General features: G+C 41.8%; 1 protein-coding gene and 1 long non-coding RNA gene across 3 annotated transcripts in view; one reads left to right on the plus strand and one right to left on the minus strand.

The window, feature by feature from the left end:
* The window catches only part of LOC135793839 (uncharacterized), a 39,002-nt gene extending 14,658 nt beyond the window's left edge, over positions 1-24,344 (plus strand). Inside the window, exons 3-6 of the mRNA XM_065304950.1 lie at positions 5,882-5,999; positions 16,067-16,191; positions 20,816-21,036; positions 22,675-24,344. Coding sequence (XP_065161022.1) covers positions 5,882-5,999; positions 16,067-16,191; positions 20,816-21,036; positions 22,675-23,487 — 1,277 coding nt within the window. The 3' untranslated portion in view covers positions 23,488-24,344. The remainder of the gene's footprint in view (positions 1-5,881; positions 6,000-16,066; positions 16,192-20,815; positions 21,037-22,674) is intronic.
* Positions 1-25,871, minus strand: part of LOC135793843 (uncharacterized) — an 89,935-nt gene that overhangs the window by 60,309 nt on the left and 3,755 nt on the right. For both annotated transcript variants that reach the window (XR_010548730.1, XR_010548729.1), the window contains one exon: positions 10,972-11,086. This is a non-coding gene — a long non-coding RNA (uncharacterized lncRNA). The remainder of the gene's footprint in view (positions 1-10,971; positions 11,087-25,871) is intronic.

Below are 25,871 nucleotides of genomic sequence, written 5' to 3' on the forward strand. Positions count from 1 at the left end.
AACCATTTAGATCAAATTCCCTCGATAATAACTAAAACAAGATTATGAATTGTTCATCGTTCGGGTGATTTATGCACGACTCCGATCCAACCCCACGCCAACCACTCTTGTAATATGCATAATACGTGTTTACAATACGATATTATATAGAGATAATCCCAAATTTTCATTGCGCATTTCTTCGGCGTGTAATTGAAATTACACCCTCGCGTTTTTTTTTATTTTATATTTTCGTCATTGTTGTGCGCGTACGTAAATTATTCGTGGTGCTTTTTATTTCTACTTTCCGGTTAATTTAAAACCATTAATTTCGGTCCCCAGTGTTGCCTTTTTTCGCCTTTTTGGTAATAACGATTAATCCTGGAAAGAAGTACAATCAATTATATGCTTTCGCGTTATTGCTTCGGCAAAGGAAGGCGGCGCGCGCGTTTTTCGAGAGCTTTGCCGCCCCGCCGGCACATAAACGCGCGCGATCGTTCTAAAAGTAATTAAGAGCCAAGAATATAGTGGATTACGACCAAAACGCAGCCACTTATCGCCGCTTGAGTAACAGAGCGTGGCGCAGCTTTAAAATAAACTAACATTCGTTGTGTGAGCGCAAACAGAACCCGAACGGAATTACCAAAACCACCACCGGCCACCGAACCACCCTTTTCTATTTGCCCCAGCTTCGTCTTCAAGTCTGCGGATCATCACGGTATTGCCGTGCGGTGTGTTTTATTTTATTTTTGTATTTTTTTGCGTTCAGCTTGTCCCTAATGGATGGCTATTAAGTGCAGGGCATGTTTGCGATGGCGTATTATCGTAGCGGCGAACAATTAGACGACGTGTGCTGCAAACACACCGCCTGCATGTCGGGGAGAATGTCCTACCTATCCGCCCGAGCGAAAATGCTGCAGGAAGAGAGTGCGCACTGTTTGCGCACCGCATTCGACGTATTACTTTCGTGATTACTTTACGACCTTATCTCTCTTTTCCCTTCGTGCCAGAACCGTCACCGGCGCTGAGCTCATCCTCTCTCGCGTCAAGCAGCTTCCACTGGTTTCAGCTCGCCTCCAGGGGAGTTCACACGAGTGAAGCAAAGAAGAAAAAAAAAACCAACAACGAAGAAGATATAAACGACAAGCAAACACGTTCACGTCGACAGCATTCAAGAGAGATCCCAAACCGAAACAATTCCTCACATTTCTTACTGCTCTTCGGAGGGAATTCTATTTCCATTTCCAAGAATGATATGCAACTTTTGGTCCAAATATTCGAAATCAGTTTTCAGGGCTGCGAGGATATAAGGGGGTTGAGGTTTAAATTAGGAAATTTACTATGTATTCCGACCCCAAACTGAATAAATTACGCGTTATTAATGCACCAACCCTATTGCCCACGAAGCCACAAACAATGCCAAAACAAGCAAACGGTTCGCGGTTTACGGGCGTGCATAACAACGTCTCGTTTGCTCCCCGAAACTCTAGCTTTACTAGCGCGATCAACAACAGTGATCAATTTATTCTAGCGCGACTGGCAATTCTTAGATAATTTATTTCGACAATTCGGGGCGTTAACGCGCCACTAAATACGCTCAGCCAGCACCCACCAACACCGGCCAGCGTAACCGACGATTTATTTTATGAAACTTGATATTGCCCCTCGCTTTCGGTCAGTTTTGGTCAAGCTCGAAAGTGCGCACACAATGTGTCGACGCGCATTGTTATTGCTGTTTAACGCCCTTGGACATCGGCCATTGCCGTAAACCGTAAACTCTTAATGTTCATTGTTTACTTGGCAACCACGGCGACCCAGAATTTCCAACCCACGATTAGTCACATAGCAAATAATTAATTCGTTAAAAAAAATCTTCATTACATGTGTAGAAAGATGTTTTGCTACAAGCAAAACACAAATACTGTACAAAAGTTTAAATAAACATGCTTAATGATATGCAAAGCCGGAAACCTTCGACGCTTGGTGAGGTTGTGAGGTTCGGTTTGTTTAACTCAACCTCGCCGTCGCCGGAGAGACAAACAGAAAGGGTCAATATATTTCCGCCTCATTATCGCCGAGTTGGACGGCGAGAATATGGTTGAACCTTCAACGAATATAAAGACGAGAGACAAAAGGCTTAGGACTCGTCATCCCATCATCCGGGCATTCTGATCAGAGCACCTAAAGCCTCGCCGGGAAGCAGCTCCAATTTAATGAAGTCGACAGTCGACATCAGCGCGGAATATTAAGAAGCACAGCGGGTCTTTTGAGTTCAAAAGGTGAAAACTTAAAAGGGGGAAGTTTTGAGCTGTTTTGAGCTCACTTTGACTTTGAAGGTCTTCACAAAAGTTGATAAATTTGTCACAAGCAATTTTAATCTGCACACAATCAATAGCGCATTGTTTTCGTATTGTCGTTTTTTGTTCGCATTGGACAGATACAATTTATCATTGTATTGTTGGACCCTCTTGACGACAATACCAATGCAAGTTCTACAGCTAGAGATTATTATAGATCAAGGGCACCTGCCACGGATGGCAAATGATGTACTAAGGTCGGGTCCGCTACGTGCCCGGGGTGGTGTTACCGCGTTCGCCGCCAGCATGCGAAATTTCGGGTGCGGGCGGGCGCGCGAGAGAGGCGGTTACCCGCCCGCGCCGCGGCTTGTTTAATTGCGACCGATCATTATCTGGTGATGTACGGTTTATATCAATAGCCGCCAGGTTCATTCACGGCGTGATTTGTGTGAAGTTTGAACAGATTGCGACTGGCCGGGGCGCGGCTTTGTTCTGGCGGCGGCGGCGGCGGTGGCTGGGCGCGCGATTGTTGTCGTTTGTCGCTCGACGGAATTCGTTTGACGTTTTATTGTCGTCGGGCGGCGGGGCGCAAACACCAGCGGTTCGTTTATGTACTGGAATAATTGACGCTGCAATAGCGTTGTTCGATTTTATTAGGCAACCAGTCGAACATCGTTGCTGTGTAATGAAGAACACACGCGTGAGCTGGCGCGATCAATTCATAATCAAGCCATCCGCAGGGGGCCGTTTTGTGTTTGGTGCATAATTAAAATGTTTCGGAATTCCAGCGCGCTGCATCGCTTATTGAATATTTGACATTTACCAGCGACATCTATCGATAAACCCTGTATACGCGTATAATAGCTCGTATTGAGTATACAGTGTGTCACGAATTGTGTGATTATTAGTCAATTCGCGCACAATTTCCCATCCGCATCAATATTCGCCGCTCGTCGCTCATCGCATGGCGGCGGCGAAATTCGAGATAATTAAATTTCCCAAGCGCATGGACCACCTCCGTCCGCCGCCGTGTTCCGGCTTCCTTACCCCCTTCGTTCATTATTTCCTCGTAGTCTTTAATAACTGCTTACGAGCTAAGTGTGTGTTCTTGATGGGTTTTAGCCAAGCGCTCACTTTCCGCAGGTTACGGTTTCGGGTTCCAGCCGCCGCCCCCCACTCCACAAAACAGCAAGCAATGTTAGGCAACCCGTTAGGCTAGTCGACGGCGTGGCGAAAAGTCCCGTGTAGTCTCGTCGGCTCCGGTTAATTTGCAAAGTTTGTTCGCGCGCACCGGGGGCGGCACAATTTCGGCGTCCGCATAATGTGCGGAGGGATAATGTGGTGTTTGTACACCGCGACATTTAATGTCGTGTGCATTTCGGCCGGCGTGTGGAAGTCAATTTTATACTTTATGATTGCGCGCGCCACTAAATAAACATTTTCGTCATTATACGCGCGGAGTAAATTAAGAATGAGGGGCGTGTTAGTTTTGAAACTAGGCGAACAAAAGATCCGGATCTCGTGATAAAAGACATCATTATAAATCACTGAAAATTTTAGCAATTTGTTCCGACTGCTGGGCTACAAGTTTCGCGGCGTCGCCGAACATTTTTCAATATTTTAGAAACGCCAAGCAATTTATCATGCCCCCGAAAACGACAAAGACGAAGAAAACAACCGCAAGAAGCGACCGCAAATTAAAATTAATCGTTAAATATTCCCCCCTCCACTCCTCTCGTACTTTCCTTATTCTTGCAAAATATACACAACCCTTTCATATTTTCCAGAGATAAACAATGAAACATTTTATTTGTTTACACTGCGGTGCAGTTTCGGCGGGTTTTATGCGTTACCAAACATACGCGTACTAAAATTGATAACGCTGGAAAGTCTTAAAAAGTACGCAACGGCGCATCTTATAAACAAGCGTCGTAAATAACAATATCTGAAGAAAATATGGTCGTAATAAAAAAGCACTCGCTCCACTTTTTCGGTAATAAACTCGCGTGAACGCATTTTCAAGTTTTTCTTGCGCGCGCGAGCAAAAAACCGCGCGTCAACATTATTTGTCATTCTTGAGCTTATCTAATATTTATAAACACCTTTTTATTGCTTGGATAACAAATATAAACCATTGTGTATGTAAATTATACTTTTCAGAAATAAAAACTTTTTCGCAACGACCTTGAATATTTGATTTCTGGCAACTTTCTGATGTTTTTTGCGTCGTCAAAGGTGCTTTTATTAGATAATCAAGTCACGAAGACGCCAACGGGATAATATCATTTCGGTGTATATACATCAGCGCATGCCGCCCCCGCAAGAAGCATGCACCACCCCTGACAAAGCAAGCATTCTGCAAATCCACCACGCAGCCATGTTTCACCGACGCTGGAAGCTTTCTATAAGCGTATGAAGGATGCGAGACGTGCGCTTTTGGATTCGATAATATTGCTCCTGCGTTTCACGTTTCACGTACACCTGCAAAGACCCCCGAAGAATGTGATATATCTACGGCTAAAACTCGGCGTTGGATGATGTGATGAATACTCATACAGACCCCGCTCGAAAAAAAAGGGCTAAAACCTTATATATGAAATAAATCCACACGACAAACCGAAAAAAAGAATCCTCTTAAACCTAAACACCCCTTTGGAAACTCTCGCAACGGGCAAAAAATCCCCGGGAAAATTGGTTTGATGAACGACTCTCCATTATTAGTCCATTAAAAGCACATACAAATTTTTCGATGACGATAAAAACCTTTGGGTCCACGCCTCTCGAGCACTTTGTAGAGGAACATGCGATGGTGGCATGCAGGAAAATTCGCGCCGGCAAAAAAGGCATCTTTATCTTCGGGAAAGTCTATACAAAGCCCATTATAAAGCTATCAAGGCAGGCGGGGGTGCGTCGCGCGTCGTCTTGATTGAAAAAGTGCTTTGCACATTTTCGATCACGCGCGCGCGCACGCGTCGATAAAAAATGCATAAATCTTAATATAACGATTCAATATCACTCAGTGTGGCCCCGGGGCAAAAATTTTACGACCTCCCTGCGCCGGCGAATTTCCATTTCGCTTAATTTTATTTGCATTTACTTAATGTCTTTTGAAATTCCGCCCCCGCGCGAAGAAGAAAAAAAAAACACCATAAACCTTCATAATACCAGGAAAACATTTCGCCAACGCCAGAAAATTACCAACTAAACATAAACACTTTATGTCTTGATGCGTTTATGTTCAAGGCGCTTAAAATTTCTTGTTGTGCTGATGATACTCGCGGTTTGTTGTTTGATAAGCTTAAAGATAAATAGTTATAAAATAGTTGTTTTTGTCACTGGCTCTTAACAAAGATGTCTTGCGTCTTGTGTCGCTTCTGGACTTGGCTAGAGGTTAATTAATCTCGTCATGGTCTCACTTATAACCGGCTGGTCGAATTTCCGAGTTTAATCTCTTCGCAGCCAGCAAGAAATTCACGCTTGCAAAGTTTCGGCGTGAAACTACTCACACCTCACCAAACCCAAAGCACCCTTTTCTTGATGTAGATGTATGTGTTCCATGGTCTCGACTACAAGTTGTTACCGGTTGCTTTCGTTACTTGTTACAGATATGCCGTCGCCGGCGTGCTCCCTCGTCAAGTACCAAGGCTGGCATGACGTGAAGGCGTCCGATCTGGGCGTGTGGGCGCCGCTGGACCTCGCGCCCGTGTTCATCGCACGCATGAGGTTAGTTAACTGCGTTCCATTAACGCCACACAACGACATATTGACGAAGAACACCGGGCCAAAAACCCCCAACCGAGTCCAACAGATGCTCAACTACTCGCTTATTGTATTAATTACTTACGTTAATGACTCGGCGTAAATTATTCATGACCAAAGTTTAACATTCAAGGTCAAATATCATCAAAATTTAAAATATAAATTGATATTCGCCCAAAATCAAAAATTAATCCATTTATTTGTATTTATGGATGCATAAAGCTCGTTTTATCAACACCCAACCAAATGTTTGCTATAAATGAAAATATTCATCACAGTGCTCAAAGTTATTAGTTCTCCACACATATACATGGATATACCTGGCGTGTGATTCCGGAAAATGACGAATTCGATTGTGGCGCGTCGCATGAATCACGCAAATATGATTGACGTTTAATACGCTCGCGTCGCATTTGCTCATTTTTCATCATTGCGCTCGCGACGCTCGCCCATTTATTATATTATTCGCGAATAAAATCGAAGTCCATTGGCGCACACGCCGCGCTGCACTTGATTATACAACTAACAGCGTGCGCATTGTTTCGCAGTATAAAGCACAACACTTCGTTAAAGCAACGCAGCGCAGTGCAGAGATAAATAAATCCACCTTTATGTTGACTAGTGTATTATTAGCGCGCTTTTATTTGCGCACTCGTTAGTGCATCAAACAGAAATTCATACCTATTATCGCTTTTTATTACCTATTAAAATGGCACCGCTCACTGCGCCATCTATGAACCCGTAGCGCATAATAAAAATATTTTTTATTTTTTTATTTTTAAATTTTAGTTTTATTCGGTGTTCAAGGGGATTCAGCAAGTTTATAAACTTTATCCCGAGTTATCAGCGTGTAGTAGGTACGAGTAGGTATGAGAAACGACATGAAAGTTAGGAATATCATCAAGGAATTGAACTTTTCATTCCTTTCTATACTTCCCTCTTCTTCACGCTTGTGTGTTATTCTCGTGTCTTTTTTGTTTGCTTTTCTTTAGTTTCCACTGGCGGTGGGAACTTGATGCTTTGCATCTATATCTATAATGATAGCGTATCGGGTGGAATATGTATGCGCATTCAGCACCCGAAGCACTTCGACTAATGTACTCGGAAGCACCGCCATATCACACACAAGAAAAAAACCGGCGACTTTTTTTCTGCGCTAGACGCGACCGAAAATCAGTTCAAGTTTTAAATTGCCTCGCGGTTTTTTTCTTCTTCAGAGTGAAGAAAAAAGTTTAACACACTGTATAATATTTTATGGAGCTGTTCATGATGTCATAGCTGGTATTATCTAAGTTTTGACTAGTTTCCCCATTATATTCACATAATGCGGTTAGTTCCGAGTCGAAAGTGCATCACAATATATTTATTTTGCGTGGCATTTGCATTTCTTAGCAACGGCGCGGCGTAATCCCATAACAAGTCATATAAAATCCATTCGAACGACGACGCCGAAGCGAATTAACCGCCGCTCAGCCAACCGACAGCGGCGGTACGCCGCCATCATCTTATTCGCCGTTAACATTTATGACCTTAATAACGATATACGCAATATCGTAAAAATGAGCATGCCAACACTATGCAATGTGCAATTTATACAAAGGTGTAACATTAGCATGAAATCATTAAAGTTTAAGTATAAACACCAAATGTTATTCAAACTACTTCAAAATAAGCAAATTCCAGGTGTAAATATTAACTACCAACGCCATATATTATTCATTAGTGCATTTTTATGATATTTTATCTTTTAAAATATTTTTATTTAGTTTTTAACTTGAAGGTGATATATTTAAACACGGATGTGAACTATGCGGCTCTCACTTCGAGTGGAAAACTTCACAATGATAAAACCACGAGCGTAATGCCGGCTGATGTGTTGACGCACGGAAATAAATGCAAAGTAATGCTTTTACACCCAACACAGTCTGCTATAAAATTGCGCGCAAGTTTTAAAAGTCGCCTTGCATTACGCCAGACATCCCCGAGGCTCCCGGGGTCGACCCCCTTGAGGGGTGGTGGCGACACACGCGTAATGCCGCGACATGCGGAAAAAAGATGTGTGTACCCAGTGTTTCGGTTCGTGTGCTCGTGGATATTCAGTGTACACAAAGTTTTCCTGCACTGTGTCGCAGCGCTGCGCTGCTGCAGGAGTGTTTCTTGAAGTTGATGAAAACTGAACGCGGAGAAAACGCTAAAACAATAAAGTTTCGGGGCGCGGAGATCTTCGGCGTTCGGCGACGACGTCGAGCGCGAGATATGCAAATGTGAAAGTTTTGCTTTTTGCTGCTTTTTGTTTTCGAGGATAGCAGGAGGCGGGGGAAGGAGTGCTTTTATCGTTTTTCTCGATGGCGAGAGTTTAATTTCGGTCTTACGACACTAAACCGGAGGCTCTTACTGTCTTACGCTCTTAGCATCTTATATTCTTACATAGATATAGTTTGAAAGATGCAATATGGTATTATATAAACAAAAACAACAGAATAAAAGTTTTAATTAATCTTAATAAAAATATGCAAGGAATCTATCAGAAAACTGGTGTATATCATTAATCTTAATTACATCTTCATTATATAGAGTAAAAAATAGTTTTTTATGAAATTTTTTAAGAAATTTTTTCGATTTACTAAATAAAATTCTAAAAAAATGTTTGCTGTTGGCCCAGAATGCAAAATGTGGTTGCGCGAGTGTATTTTGGATGAAAAATGTAGTTTTCGGCCGATTCAAATCGAGTTTCGCATATAAGAAAGTTAAAATGCATGTAATTTAAGCAAAACTCTGCGCTAGATGCGGACCGACCCCGGTAAGTACGTGTAGACAGACACAAATGCCTCCTAAGGCGAAAAACCGATTCAAGGGACGGCCGAAAGTCGTTTATTATTCACACTCGCTCTGAGCGTGCACTCTGCCGCCGCCGCCGCCGCCGTCACAAACCTCTCCGCGCGGGCGCCCTCCTAGACGCACCCCTAATGGCATGTTGAAAAATCAAACAAGTGATTAATCTAATATGCTAAATCCCCGCGCGGAATAAATCAAAAGTTCGGATCATTCATCTTCATGCACGACAATTAGTGTCTCGAGATTTTTCCACTTATTTTTCACTTTTTGTTATAAATGACGGCCGCGACGCACCCCGAATAATATTTATCTTTGGAGATTTATTAATGTTTTCCTTGTGGCGGCGACAACCAAACAACACACAGTGCCAACCCAGGAACAAGAACTATATTACGCTCCAAAGAGTGTAATACACTCGCAATGTACGTATAGATATAGAAAATATCGCGGCGGAGGGCTGCAATCGCGAGCGATTATGACGACGTCGACCGAAACGGGCGATTTCTTTATCTGCGCGCCTTTTGTCGGCGGTGGCGGCGGCGGCAGCGGCTTTGTTTGCGCCGACGGAGCGTGCGCCCCAGTTATCCAACTCGAAACAATCGTTTGTTTGCCGGCTCGCCGCCCGCAACTCATTATTGTTTGCTAAGTAACTGGATAATGGACTTATCGCATGATTGATTTCGATGATTTCGGCCATTAAAATTATTTCTAAGCCATTGTATCATAGATGGCGCTGTGAAAATTTCAATACTTTTCAGCGTTGAAAAACTTATTCTGCCTGAGCAAGTTTCACTAAAGACTTAACGATGATAAATGTACGAAATCTCCATCTCATCGTGATTACACACCCAACTCAACTATATATTAACAAAATTACGCACGAGAAATACCCAATTTCGGTATTTTAATACGCGTAGATTCTCATACGGGGTTATTAACATAACTTAATGAAGAACTTGGAAACAATTTGCATACGTAGACATGCACACACACGTGCGAGTGTGAATGTGTATCCTTTTCTTGTGCGCGCAAGAAATAAGCGCTCTGATGAAGAACGCGCAAAGTTAACTTATTAACACCTAAAACTCTTTGCGTAGACGCGCGCGAGATTTAGAATAGCGACGAAAGCACTTCTTCGCCGGTGTTCGCACGCCGCCAACTTTAGAATTTAATCACATATATTAAAGCGCGCGCGTCAAGGTAATAGCGCGCCGCCAACGCCTCCAACACAATTCATACACGTGTGAATAAATTGTGAATTTCGGAGCGAGGCCAGGTTAGAAGATCAAACGCAAAACATAATATTTTTAATCCTCTTCAAGTAAATTTCTATTGGAATACAAAATTCTATTCAAATTCAAAGCTTTTGACTATTCAACTGTTTGGATTTGTATCCGTGAAACTATAACCATAACCACAAAGCTTTTCGCGCTGATAAATTCGCACAGCGTGGATTGATACGCAGTTAAACATTTTGTGGTGCTAATCGTGGCAATCCGAAGCAAAACAACCGAAAACATTCGCTCCCGAAAGCAAACCACATTTATCAGCCTCTCCAGCGGCATTCTATCGATATAATAGATAAAAGCTAACTATGGACACACCACCACGGATGGATTGAAACGTGGACACGTGAACTATCGCCCGGGAAATTGAATTTTTGCGAGTGTAGAATGAGATTTTTACGCAAAAAATCCATATTTCAATTTTGTCGTGCATTAATCATCGTTTATTCGAACGATGACATAAATCTCCACTCCGACTTTTAATGCGCATCTCTAGGAGAACGCTTAAATGCTGAGGCAAGCCCACGACGAGTGCACTCACAAATGCCATCAACTATTTATGAATACACCTACACTTCTCAAACAAAAAGAAAATGAATTTTTTACTCGCCGAGCAAAATTTTTAAAACTAAAAGTGTAGTGCGGATTTTTAATGAGGTAATTTTATTTTTTCTGGTGATAAAATATGCGGTTTTAATTTTTTTGTTGAACCAGACTGTATATTAAAGAAGCTTCTCTCGCGTTTTCTATGAGACAGCAATCGGATTAAGTCCGCATTACGAGCGCTCGAAAAAGATAATAAAAAATCAACTCACTGCTTTTTTGAGGCTGAGATTGTACCAGCACCACGAAGCCGGTTGCACCTTCTTAGCGTCCCCGCATAATCCACCAGACAGTCAAATCTTCGACTTCAACTTGTTCAATCCCGCACTGAAATGAATAAAAAACAAAAATAAATTTACTGCAAAAAATATTACCGGCGAAAATATGTCAATAAAAGAGTGTGAGGGCGAGTTGTGTGACTTTCTGACTTGGTTTCGGTCGCCTGACCATGAAAACGAAATAAATCATCGGCCATTCTGCGTCTGTACTACACTCCATTTCGTATGTATTTTATAAGAAACTTTCCGGGCCCATTTTTCTCGGCAAAACACGGGCGTAACTCGAATGCCACCATCGACGAGGGAAAATATTGGCGCGCGCGTCCACGCAAAGCATGAAAGAAGAAAAAAAAAACGCGAAGAAGAAGAAATGGGTAGCGGGAGCCGGACGGTGAAAACCTTTTATGATAAGTGTCGCGTCTAGTGTTCGGGCTCGAGGGTCTTTTCGTCCCGGCGTCCAATCTCCCTATCAACTCCCCGTATCAACCCCCTGGCCGCCGCTTTCAGTATATACTCGTACTTCAGTGAATGACTGAAGTCCTTTCGCAAAAAAATACGAGCAAAAAAGTTCAACTGCAAAAGAAATAAAAGAAAAAAAAACTTGGAATACCTGCATCCTGGGTGGAAATCTCGAGAGGATACAGGTTTATTTGAAATACGAGTACAGAGTCATCGATATTTTAAAATTAGAAAATACCTATCGCATCATAGTTTGTAATTTAACACCAATGAAATAATACCTCAAAATTTCATCATGCAACATAACCTAGTATAATAAAATGAGGTTATGTGATAGTGCTGCCATCTATCGGTGTTAAATCCAACAAAAACCAAAGAATTTTCATTATGTTTGCGCTACAATAGAAAATGTATGAAATTTGCGCTAGACATCGAGGAGGAAAACAACGTTCGCGTATTTTATGCGTAATTATCGCCCACAAGTTGCACGCGCGCTTAATTACGAACTCTAAACCTTTATGCACGTTATTAGTTTCGTGCAGGCAACAAAAAAAATAAAATTCTAACAAATATCTTGTTAAAAATTACAAATTTACTTTACTAATTAAAAGAAACAAAAAACATCCAATTACCTGCAAGTACAAGTTCATTTAATTCACAAAAACATGCCGGCGCACAATGCAGCGAAGAAAAAAACTACACAATGTAGCTGTTAGATGCGTTTAATTAAATTTAATTTCCTCCGCATTAGCATTAACTTTAATTGTGAATATTTGCATTGTCTGCGCACAGCTTTCCGAAATGCACAGCATTTATTTATATTTTTCGACTTCTTACTGCTAATTAATGCGGAATAAAAATAAACACGGCGTTTAATGATCAAATCCAAGAGTGGAAAAACAATCAAACATTACTGTTGCTGTCAGTTTTCTTTTGGAGCATCTGTGCGCTTCGTTAATTTTGCTTTTAATCGTGTTACAAACAAAAATTCGCAACAAAAAATAAGATTAATGGCTTGTTGTGATTCAACCTGACGTGTTATATTGTTTTCCAAGTTGATAGTTTTATAATGAAAGCAATTGTTGAAATAAAATTACAAAATAAAAAACAAATACACATTTTAAAAGCGAATCGCATAATTGTGTTAAATTAATTAATTCAATTGTAACGCGGAATGAATTTTATAATTCAAACTCAATTTTGGACCTAAAGCTCATTTCATTCACAAACGACCCTAGGGTTCACCGGAGTATTCCTATTTCCGAAATTAAAGAATTAATAATACAGGATTGCAACACACCAATTATGTAGGTAGGAATATGTGTGTGTGTGTAGGTGTCCTGTGTTCCAATCTGTGTCTTTGCGTCCTTCTTATTCGTTTCATTGGCGCTTTACGGTTTTCGGTTTGGCAATTCCTGCAGCGCGGCTTGCTGGACGACTAAGTCGTTTATTATAATTACTAAACCAAAAACAAGGAGCGGTTTCCCTTCGCGCAGGTTTTATCTGGCGATTTATCGTTCGCCCACACCTCACACACCCACCCAGCCCAGCAATTTCCACCCTCAAGCGTCCGACGTGCGGAGGGTGAATGCAAGCTACAATTTAGTTCTTTTTATCCAAGGGATAATGTAATATTATGTTCCATAGTAAATCTTGTTACGCGCGCCGGCGTTAAAAAACATATTTTATTCGTTGCCGGTCTGGCGGGTGCGATGGTTTACGAGTCTGCGGCGTTGAAGCCTCGAAGGTTGGAACAGACCTTCTAAGACCACTTTCTTCTTTTTTTTGCATTGCAGAGAAGCAGAAAAAAATAACGCAAACTTATGCTACTTATGCGTGCGACGCGCTGAACATGCGAAAAAGTTTTATTTTTCAGTTTTTGGGTCTTTAAAGGCGTTAAAAACGCGTAAATCTTTTGGGATTCGTAGATTAAATCACTTACGCACCAGTTACGACTATTATTATCATTGTTAGACATAGAAATAAATTTTTTTCGTCGAAAAATTGACCAAAAATTAATTTTCGAAGAAAAATATTGAAAATAATTATTTTGTTATTTGTGGTGCACATAATACACAACAATTATTTAAAAATGTCAACACGATAGAAGTGAGTAAAAATAAATAAAACATTTTAATATCGACGGCTTTCGGTTAATCGAAAAATTCAATTTCGACTTTAATTTTAGCGAAACAAAATGCAACAATCAAATATTTATTATTGGATTTCAATTCGAAAACTTTTTGATTGAGTCATTTGGTGCAGCGATGCTTTTATGCCGCGAGTCGGCGCGTAAAACAATAAAACCCACCCCCGACATTGCCTCAACAAACTGCATGCACTCACACACACATGTGGGTAGCGTGTTGCGCATAAAACAGCATCGCGGACGCGACATTCTGCAATTTTACAATCGATGTGCGATGTATCGACATGATTATTCAACCGGCCGCGCGCACGGGTCGCGGATTTTTCTGTTTGATCTGAAATTCCAATTGCAGTTCGCGCGCGCACGGCGAAAATTTTATTGATTGAAATGTACGCCGTAAAATGTGAGCAACGCAAATTTTAAAATCCCCTCACCAAATTCCCAGCACGCCCATTCATTTCACTGAGCGCACGCTTTTTATTTTCCACAGTGCAAAACATTAAAATCGCCCGCGTCGCGCAAATTATGCGATTCGAATTTATTTGATTATCCAGAACATTTACATTGCTAAAATTTTATGTTTTGTACTAGACGCTACACACGACGAGAAACTGGTGTTAATAAAAACAACACTTTATACACACTGTATGCGCAGTAAAACAGCAGTCAGTTAGTAATTGTAACTGAATGTAGTTTATTCACTCCCCAAACCAAAACCTATAAAAGTCCGCAAGTTCCACGCTCACACGGATTCGAGTGAATTGTCGCTCTCTCCGCCAGTAACGGCAAATCCGCTCGCGCGGACTAAAAACAAATGAAGAAAAAGCTAGTTGGGCAGCATCTGGCTGGCCACCTATTATTTATGCGATTAATAACGCCGAATGCTAACTGCGTCGCGCTGGAACATGAACTTGATGTAAAACCTCCTCCCGAACATTCAATGATCCAAACTTGCTCGGATGGAAGCGATAGAAGTTGGATGCTGTAGCAAGAGCTTTTTATAAGTCGCCAGTTGTCGGAAATTTATTAAAGCCCGGCAGTAAGTAGATCAGCGGCATGGTGGACCCTCGGAAGGGTTTTCCACAGCCGGAAAAAAAGCGGCGCGACCTTTGCTAGCCACAAATGCGCAATCGAGGAGCGAGAGGAAGAAATGAATTATTTTTTCCGCACAACCTGCCCACATAGCTAGGCGGAGAGGATATTTGACCTAGACGCCGAGGTGAAAGCAGCAAAAAGTTTAATATCGAGCCAGAACGCTGGAAATTTTCCGCATTTATTCAACTTTTCACGCTGGCGATGACCGACTATGCCCTCACGTGCCGCAATCTGTGCGCGGATGCACAGCCCCGACCTTTATTTACTTGCTAGATATAAATTTTCGTCATAATATACAATGCGTTCGTAGATATACACATAGTAAATTCCCTGGATTATCAAAGCAAAATTTAGACGTACATGTAAGCCGGTATTCCGTGTCTATAATTCAATTAATCAGACAATTATATCCTATCGCTCCTTCGTGTGCTCCGAACCGCATTGCCTGAAAGGCACTGGGTGTGGGTAGGTGTAGATCTCGTATGCCGTTATCTCGGCGGCTTCGAGTCGCAAACGCGCACAAGCATAATGTCGAATTGATTTATGACAATTAATGAAATTTATTAGTATTAACACGTTCCGTGCGCGCCAGCACGTCGCAATTTACTAGCGCGTTACACATCATAATGTGCCTTCAACCTGTCATATCAGCTATCAGCATATTAAGCGTTTAACTGGGTTTCATTAAGGTGTAAAGTCGTGACGCGCCCCTGACGGAAGTTGTGTTAATCTACATTTACATAAAATTTAACTGTTTCAAAATTGGGATGAAAGTTGGGCGAACAAAAACCTCTCCTCACGGTAATAATTGCAGAACTGCACAGGTACAGCTAACTAGAACTAGGAATGCTCCTCAGAGGGATATAATAGATGTATCATAGTTTCGCGGCGAATCGCGCGTCCGCCGTTCAAATATTCAAAACTACGCTGGCGAATATTACCACTTGAGATACCCACCCACACCAGTACTAAGGCGTGTAGCAATTGAGTGTAGAGATGTAGATATTGGTGTGCAGACTCTCCGCTTGGGCGATAAATAGTTTCGAAATTTCAGCGCACCGGCACCGAGCGAGTGATAACACGTAAGTTTGTGTGCCAAGCGTTGTTTGCCAAGCGAGAAGGGTTTGACTTGCGCTGGTTTTCGGTATCAATATGGCCCTACAAGGATGAGCACTAGGGCAGTACCTGTTTACTCTCGAAAACGCGACGATGGCAGTGATAACGGTTGGATTTCCACTTTCACACAAGTATTACCTTTGTAATCTCTTGCGGATGGTAATAAATTAAATTATACCAACTATAAATTATCTTTTTTGTTTGTTTCAGAGTGTGTACGGTTTTATCCGGAGCAGCTGTTGGACTAATTCTGCTTGGATTCTTTTTCTCCCTGATGGGACACTGCATTGGTGACAATAAGACGCTTATTGCTAGTGGGTTGTATATATTAGGAGGTAAGTAGCGACATCTAGTGCGATTTTATGAATAATTTGTTACAGAAATAGAAGTGGCAGAGAAAGATGACACTTTCAATTAGATTTGAAATAAAGCAACAAAAGCAAGCGTACAATGCGCCTCATTTGAATGTCAATGAAAATTAAATTATTTGTTTGCCGAACGATCCGAACACAACGAAATAAAAGCGTCAATTTATTTCTGTCGCGATGAACAATCACACGTCGCGCCCTAACACCTCCCACTTACTCTTATTATCTCTCGTCTGCTTCATCTTCATCTTCGTTTCTGCCGCGGACAAAGTAAGACAAAAGTAATTGACGCGCAGCGCTAATAAACTTTCGTCATTTTTATTATTCCTTTGAAATCACGCAACAAAACATCATCTTTACAATCTTGTTAATTTATTTTTTGTTTGCCAAGCCTTCGAAAAATTAAACGCAAAGTTTAAAAGTCAAAGTTTCTTTTCTCGTGTACACAGCGACGCGAAATGATTAAGACCCCTGAAGACTGACTGGCGGTGCAAACAAAAAGATTTTTTTTTTGCTTCTACATCATTGCCATTATCATCATCGTGTTATTTTTTTCTTTTTGTTTTGTTTGCTGGCGGAGTGTCGTCCGTTTGTATTTACACTACCGAAGACAACTGGGCCTAGGGGATTGAGTGACGCTGAATATAATCACTCATTACAAGCGTTCGTTTTTAATTAATGATAGCGAATTAATTAAATTCTTTCGTTGGCTGCAAACAAAAGTCGCCGGCACGACTTTGATTTACGCGAAAGAATACAAGCGGCGGCGACAAAATGGAAATCTGCAATTTGTAAACGAGATTTTCTTGATTTCGCGGGGGATGCGCGCGTTTTATTTCGAATAGTATTATTCATCCGACGCGCCCCGAATTGTATGCGCTTACATTATCTTTTCGTGTCGTTGAAATTACAATTGAAAAGGAAACAAAGCACAAAAAGAAAATAATATAAATTTTTATTCCGGTATAAATTTCAATTGGAATCATTTTATTTAATCAAGTTAAATGTTTGTATATTAAAATAAAATTCAACGTTTTATTACGTTAATAAATAATATATTATTATTTCTTTTGTGTGCTAGTGCCCTTATGTTGTATTGTATAATTATAATGTTTATTCTGAACAATAAAATAGATATTTGTGTACAATTTCCGATCGTAATTAAATTAATTTCAATTCCAATTTCAACAGACCGCGTGTTTTTAATTACAATTGCCTGTTGCGCGTTTATGCTGCGGTAACACTTCAGCTTCTCTCCGCACTCGCAAATCCATCATTATTTATTTAATAAATTTGCCAAGATAAACGTCAACACACCACTCTACTCCTGCTGCAGCCGCGACGCGTGCAAAGCAAACAAACAGCGCGCTCGTCCCGGCCAGTCAGTTCCCCGGTTTTCCGCCGCTGTAAACACATGCAAAACGTTCGCACAGGTAAACGCAAAGAAGGCACACGAGCTTTCGCACGTCAATTCTCCAACTCACGGCTTTATCGTCTGACGGCTCGCGCCGCCGCTTTAATTAAATCGAAATCCGGCTCCCAATGCGCGTTTAATAAATCAAGGTGCGCCGTCGCATATTGACGTCGAAGGGCCGAAAAGTCTTAGGCACACCTCAGTGCGCGTCTTAGCAGAATCTTTGCGTTAACAATTTCCACCCTGGTTTTACTCTCGCACTTCTCGTATTTTATACAAAAAAAAAATAAAGTGTAAAATACAAGTTATACAGCAGAGAGTAGAGAAAACGTCCGGATAAAACGTGTACACGTTAACATGCAGAGGGAGACGTTTGAACACCGCGTGTGAAAAGCGTGGAAAATCCTTTCGGTAATCCAACATCTAGGCGTGCTACTCGTATATTCCTAGCGAATCTAACCGTACATAACACATACAATGTGTTAAATTATTTAAAAGAAAATATATTAAATGTGGAAAATAAAATTTTTACGTTTTATGAAAAGTTTAATACTTTCCAGAGTAAAAATACGAGAAAAGTGTGTGTTGAGAGAATTACGCAGGTCTTTACTACAGTCTTAAGCCTACTTATCAAACGCGTGACACGATTGAGACCCTGAAGAGTGCGAGTTCTTGCCTGTTTCCACCTCGAAAATGAACAAAAGCATTCCTAGTCGCCGCCTCGACGGAATTATAGTTATACGCTAAATGCGAATGTTTTAAGCGGGGATTTATTTTGTTTCAACGAACGTCCTCGTGATATTAAGTTGCTTCGAGGGGCATTAGCAACGCCACTACCTGCTCGCATCCTTTGGAACCAAGGGGAGTAATCTGCTCGTTCATCATTAGTCGAAATCTGCGTTTAATTAGGGCGCATTGGTTGAAAAGTTTTAATTTAAAAATTTAAATCTCTGAATTTAAATTTTTTACTTTAAATTTTATAGTGTATTAAATTGATACGAAAATTGTCACCTCGTTATGCAATAATACAACTTAAATATCAGTTTCGCGCTAACTACCGCGTTTCGGGTGGATGCGGTTTGGCTCGTCGACGGACCGTCAGGTGAAATATACAAGCGCGCCGGCACGCTTCGATGCACACCACACCAACGCGCCAGGTGGCGAACGTGAAAAGCGGAAAATTGTTTTGTTTTCCGACTCGTGCGCCTTCATTTACATTTCGCAGCATGATTGCGCCATTAACCTTATCAAATAACTCGGCCTCGCACAGTTAAAGCACCTAGAAACTAGAAAACCGGCAAACCACATTTGGCGTGCTGTTGCTGAACGTTGAGTGCGCTTTTTAAACTCACTGTATTTTCATTTATGCGGCGGCGGTCGCGCCACACTCGGAAATGTGCATTTTATGCACTTGCAGTTTCTCGCAAAAACAAAAACCAACACCGCCCCCGTCCCCGGCAAACAATTCTGAGCTATTAAGCCATTTAACTGATTGTTCAGGCCCGCTCCGGAAAAACCACACAGCCGAATGCGAATGAAATGAAAAGCGCGCGGCGCGCATTTTACGAGCGCGTTTTCAAGCTGTTTGTGCGCTGACAAGTGCTCCACCGGCATTATAAACTATTAACAATACTTTTTAAAGCTGCACGGAGTCGGTATTTCAATAAACATCGTTTGCATTCATCGTCTGATGCTTTGAAGTCAACTGCAGGCGCGCGCCGTTTTTCCGCGCAGCAGGTGCGGAACAATTATTTGCAAATGGCATGCTTAGCAAGCGCGCGCGTTATTAAGAAGGAATTCTCGCTAAGAATAGGGAAAGTACGAACGGCGCGCATGCGTACCACATGTCGAGCATGATTGGGGAACAGCGCGCGCGTGTGGAAAAGCTGTTGCGTTCGAAATTGCGCTGGGAATGACTTCGAAATGACTTTAAACTGATTTATGACTATGGGCTGCCGCCAAAAAGCGTCGGTTTTCCACATTTCCACCACATTTTCACTTTGAAGAGGGCGCAAATTGTTTCGATCTTGCTAAACTTTCAAAACCATTTTTACGATTTGGTCATAATTTAATTTAAACCATTTCTTTCATTATCACATCGTAATATTTAACAAATGCAGATAAAATTATTTACTTTCTTTGCCAGTGTGTTAAAAACCGCAAATCATACTTCCCCTTCTAACATAACTAATTACTCACTCAACTACGTTCCACGGTAAGTACCCCCACCACTTTTTGCGGGTAGACCGCAGAAATAAAAGGCAGCGCACAGCGGCAACACTACTCACTACTTCTACACTACTACACTACTTCTCTTCCGCCGCTGCGCGCCCTCTAGAGTTCAAATATTGAAGCTTTAATTTAAGATTCTTTCGAATAATATATTATTACTTCAACTTTTAATATCCCAAGCGTGAAAAGTTTGTAAACATCGTTAAAATTCCTTGATTATATTTGTGCTGCTCACACAAATAAATCATAAACAACTAAATATATAAAAAAAAGTCCCAATGTGAAAATAAATGAACACTTGAAGTCGCGCACGGTGAAAAAAAAAAAACTAAAACTTCATAATGATCCTTGTCTTAATTGCAGCACACCTCATGAATTTTTAGCGAAACGCTGAAACTAATCTGGCCCCAGTCATCTCGCTCATCTCGCATCCCCAACCAGCAAACATATCCTGCACCTCCAACTGCGCGCCGTGTCGAGTTTCTTTTTTTCCTTCGTATTATCTCTTTACATGGCTTGGCTTGGCTTGGGCAGCCGTGCGCGAGCAGAGCGAAAACAAACAAAAACCTTAACGGCGAAGAACGGGCGCCATTATCATTCATTCTTTCGGTGCGAAAATTATCATGCGCGACAGGAATTTCATCCGCGTTTTATTTCATGAATAAGGAGGAGAGCAGGGCTCATTTGCATGCGCGCGCCCGCCGCCATTTTGCATCATGTTTATATAAAAGTGCGCTGTGCCACTCGCGCTGACGTTTTCCGTTCCGTCTCGTTTCGTGCGCGTGTTTTGCTTTGTTTGCGCGAGACACTGGATGTTGCTTTTTTTGTTACCCTGCCATTTGCAATTAAACACAATAGTCCCACACTCTCACATGGATCATGAGTTTAAATTTTGTTTTAAATCACATTGATCGAAATAGTAAAATGTTTTTATTTTATTTCCAGCATTGCTGCTTGGAGCTGGGCTAATGGCTTTCGCCTCAGTGCTCTCAGAGACCGTCACCGAGGCGACCCAGTATCACCGAGAGTCGCCAACGGGCCCAACGTACGATTATCGCTACGGATGGTGCTTCTTCACCGCCGGCGCCGCGTTCATAATGAGCAAGATGGCGGCGGTCTTCTCGCTTTCCGGCTATCTCAATAGGTTCGCCTCCGTCGACGAAATGGTAAGCACTCAGACGAGAACACACATTCCACTACAACGCACTTCCTCCACTATCAAAACAAAATGTGTGATACCCCACATTGAGAATCAAGCATGTTAAAGGGAATAGCAGCAAGAATCACGAAGAGAGTGGCTTGTACTGTACTTGAACATCTCGCTGAAGAGAGAGTAAAGGGTAGCACAAGCAAGGGAGCTTTCCTTTTGAGCGCATTACAGCCTATATTCTGCTGCCTCCTTGATTGATAAAGTGGACGCGCGCGCGCCTCTTCAAAGGTCACGCCCTTTGCGAGCCCTTTCGCGACGTTCGCAAATTTGCGCGCAGCAAATTTAATTAAACGTAAATCTTTGATGTGCTCTACTTCCAAAATTGGCCCAGTGATGCATCTTTACGCAAAACAAAAATCATTTTGCTTCATAATATTGTTATGACTAATTCCTCCATCAAGGTTGCTGTAAGCATCACTTTGTCCACACTATCCCACACTAATGATTGCCCATGATCATCATCATCATCATCATTCGATGCGGGATTCAATTCAAATTCGAATTAAATTCGGGTACGCTCGGCGCGTCTTCACGAATAAGGAGGGTCGTTAGAATTTAATATAAGCCATTAGTGCTTGAGCATTATATACTCTCGCTCGTCTTGGACCGCGGAAACCTGTTGTCGGAATTAGGAAATCCACCACGATGCCCGATGAAATATGAAACGATAATTGAATATCCGCATTAATCAATCAATACGATCGTCGCTAGTCTTTCGTCGCGTCGGGTTCTCTCGCATACGAAAACTACTTTAACGGCGCGCTCGGCACTCACCCAATCAACCAATCATCTGCACTAATACACAGTCGATATCCAGCGTCGTATGAATTTGGTCGGGTTGGAGAGGGTTGGCGCTGGAGCTGAAGGGCGAAGAGTGGCGAGTGCTGAGAGTGGATACGCTCCTAATATTCTCCAGCATACATTGAGACATTGGGTCCTTGCTTCCCGATTAAAGACCAATACCAATCCCAGTTGTAATATGTGTTGGCGTCAATACAAGACCAACTTTAAAGACAGTCTGTTCAAATTAGTTTCTTCAGCAGCTCATTAAAATGATATTTTTTTCGATTTTTGATTAATATCAATTTTTATCAAGTCAAGAAAGAGTTTTGAGGAAAATTTTACCAGGGGATGAATTTTCTGGTTATTAATGGATTATTGGAGGATCCTATAGTTTTGCTCTGCACTAATTATTGGCCAAGCCGAGAGGTCGAACCGGCTCTCCGGCGATTTATGTAATATGACGCTGTCGCTGATGTTGGAAAGGACTCCCATTGATAGCCGAGGAGTTTGATGTACATGCACTCTACGCCCACATACACATCATCCAGCCAGCAAGTCCGCAGAGGGGTTTAACATTGTTATCACAAGTTCCGACTCTCTCGCGCTGACCACCGCGTCGCTTTGGTTCGCCACAATCGATGCCAGATGTCCAATGTCCAATTTCTAATGTCCTGCGTCCGGACGCGTTAACCTAGCCCTTAGAACTTGAATTTCTAGCTGTCTCCAACATTATAATGTTGTATTCAAGATTGTTATCCATTATAATCACCATCTATTATTACCCACTAACACTGATCTTATTGATCTGCAGGTGCGTGTGATGGTTCCGGGCGCTGACCGAAAACTGCGTGAACATCATCGCTTAGAAGCAGAATTCATCGAGAGACATCAGCGTCACCATCGTCATCACCACATGGGACCATCAACACGTCCACAGTACGATGCTCTGTGCACCAAAGAACATTCCGGGTCGTATAATAAATATGAACCGGAATGTGGGCCACTGCTTAATAAGACTCCACCGGATGTGTGTACCATGAACAAGAGCATGGAGTTCCCACAACCTCATGGTGTACCTGGATGTATTGACATTGACTGTACCCTTCTACCACCTGATCCCAATATGATTAGTATGGGTATGCCCATGGGTATAGGCATGCAGACCTCTCCTAGTATGGGTGGAGGAGTTGGAAGTGGTGGGGGTAGTCATCTACAATCCGGGGCATTAGCAGGTCAAACTGTACCGATTCAGATCAAAAGCAACCATCATCCACATGCAGTGACACCTGAAGGTCAACCAGGATTACTAATGTATGCAGGAGGGGTACCCCCACCTGCAAATTTCGCCAATACGAATAAATATGGTACTATGCCACATCAAGGAGGTTTTCACGGTATACCAGCAGCAGAGATTGCTAATAGTGGTGCAACCATCAACACCTGCACTGGACCTAACACTAGCTATTGCAAAAGCAACACTCTGCAGCACCCACGCGGGAGGAAAAAGTGCGTAAAGATCGAAACGTTCCATCCGTCTGAAACAGGCTTTGCGGATTTCACTCTCAAGCGAACGCCCGGATCCGGCGCGGCAGCCGCCGCCAACTATTCCGGCAGCGCCGTATGACACGAGGGTGCCGGCAAGGATGTGAAAACCGCCGGTAGTAAACCCTCCGCTAACGCAGCGCCATCTCACGGCGCGCCACGCACCAGAGTGAAATATGCCAAAGAAACTATCGAAATCGACGAGGAGAATATTTTGTTATATCCACATCTTGTTTAAACTAAACTAAAGACTAATTAAAACCAGAAAATGTTGAAAATATTTAAACTACTAAAAAAACGGAAATGACACTCTGCCAGTGATTAATTAATAATAATAAGTATTTTAATATTTGCAAATGAGGGTACGTAGAAAACATTATTATCGTTATTTGTTCGTGCGTTGCGAACGCCATCTAACTCATCATATCGTAAACATATAAAAAAATAACTAAATAACTAAAGAAAAAAAAAGCCACATCGTAAATGTTTATACCTAATTGAATGTAAAAAGATTTCGTTATCTATAAACGCCATTAATCGACTAATCGAAACACGAATGCTAAATACTCATTAATAATAACGTAACAAATACAAAACGCGCCGACAGGCGTGCGCTCGTGCGCGAATTTCGTAATTACTTTGTAATTGCTGTGATAAAGTAATTTTATTCATTATAAAATGATAAAATATGAAATAACATAGTCGAAACGCGGTGAAAATGGCATGGCTATCGGTATCAGTATGATGTTTCAAATATATTATTCAATATATTATTAACATACACAGAAAATCCCCGACAAAAATGAATTCATATAGCGCGCATCAAATTACCAATGTTTAATAAATTCTATTTGTTAATAAAATGTAACTTATGTTGTAGTTAACACCCAGTGTGTGTGCAGATATGCCGAATGTTTTTGTTAAACCGAAAAGCGAATAAAAAAAACAACACGAAATACAAACATAAATTCGCAGATTGCGCCCTCACCCCGCCTGCACGAACCATCTCGCAATGATTTGTATGTAAACTGTAAACGTTTCATTGCAGGAGTGTGATGCGCCCGCATTTAAAACCTCGAGACTGTCACACGCCGCCGCCGCCACCGCCGCCCGAAATTTACTATTGTTTTCCAGCGATATTTCGCTAGCGCGTGGTCCGTAGAATGTACAAACATAATTTTAATCTGTCCATAAAATTTATTAGGTCGCCCCGACTGTATTGTGCCGGCTGGCGCAGCATTGCCTCTCGTCTTCTATCGTTCCATGTTTCCAGCCCCCGCCGGCATCCGTAGAATTTCTAGAGCATGCACGGGACGGACGCGAGAAGAATGGGCACGAAAACGACTACGACGCCCCGGCGACTGACTCACCAACGAGTTTTATACCTATTTTGGTTTATTGCTGTGCGCGCGTTCGTTTTACCGCAAAGTTTGCACAGCTTCGCTCCGATTTATTGCTGATTTAATCGCGCTGATGTTTGAGAGGTGCATTTGTGACGATGTCGAATGAAGTGATAAACAACGCCATCAACCAGCTATAGATACACACATTGCCATAATCAGCAACTATACATTTTATACCTATACTTTTCCAGAATAGAGGTTATGTTTGTTTTTCGGATGGTATGCAACCAAAACAGCATATTTTCAACGTCTACCTCTGGTGAGTAAACAAGTAACCTTTTTTGCTGTGTGGAAATACTAATTATCTTTTACGGCGCGGGTGGGATTTTGAAGAGCGCGGATTTTATTGTAAGTGGCAGCCGTGACAGGCTTGGAAAAGCATAACATAATCAAATAAAGAACAAACTTTGAAACTTTCGGAACTCTGCACAGCTCCGCGCATAGTTTCTCCTCTCAGCCAGCTGACTTTTCTGACCAAAGAAGTTTGCATCTTCCAGTCCTTCGGATGATAAATAGCACGACGTAAGACCACAGAGAGTCTCTTCTCTTTTCCTCTTGCGCCAAACACGCAGAAACTGGTAATTAAAACAAATGAGTAAAGCGCGAACGGCAAACTGCAAAGGATGCTACGGCGTGCGTAGTTAATGCTGACCGGGGTTGACGAGGGACCGGAATTTTGTGACCTGTACAAACTTTCCAAAAGCAAAATAATACCGTAATTCCCCCAATATGGTGGTCGCAGTAGGGATGTGATGTTTTGTGTTGTGTAGTACTTTTTTAATCTTACATAAAGTTAATTAAAAATCGGGCGTGTTTAAGGTGAGTGGATGCTTTTTATTTCATTAAAAAAATATCCAACGAGCTTTTCAATCATGTCCGCCGGAGCTGTTCCGTTCATTCTTGTACATATTTGATTTGTTCGGCAAACAAAAGTCCAAGTTTCAATCCCCGAGTGTCTCGCGGTGGAAAATTTATTAAGCCCTTCACATTTTTTAATTACATTGAAGTGGTATATTTTTAAAATTCTTTTTAGTGTTATTACTGCCATCTATGGACAAAAATA

The sequence above is a fragment of the Atheta coriaria genome, unplaced genomic scaffold (assembly GCF_025399875.1).
Source record: "Atheta coriaria isolate IRGN ID8LTWV9N9 unplaced genomic scaffold, Caltech_Dcor_3.1 hic_scaffold_6_pilon, whole genome shotgun sequence".
In the NCBI taxonomy this organism is placed as follows: Eukaryota; Metazoa; Arthropoda; class Insecta; order Coleoptera; family Staphylinidae; genus Dalotia; species Dalotia coriaria.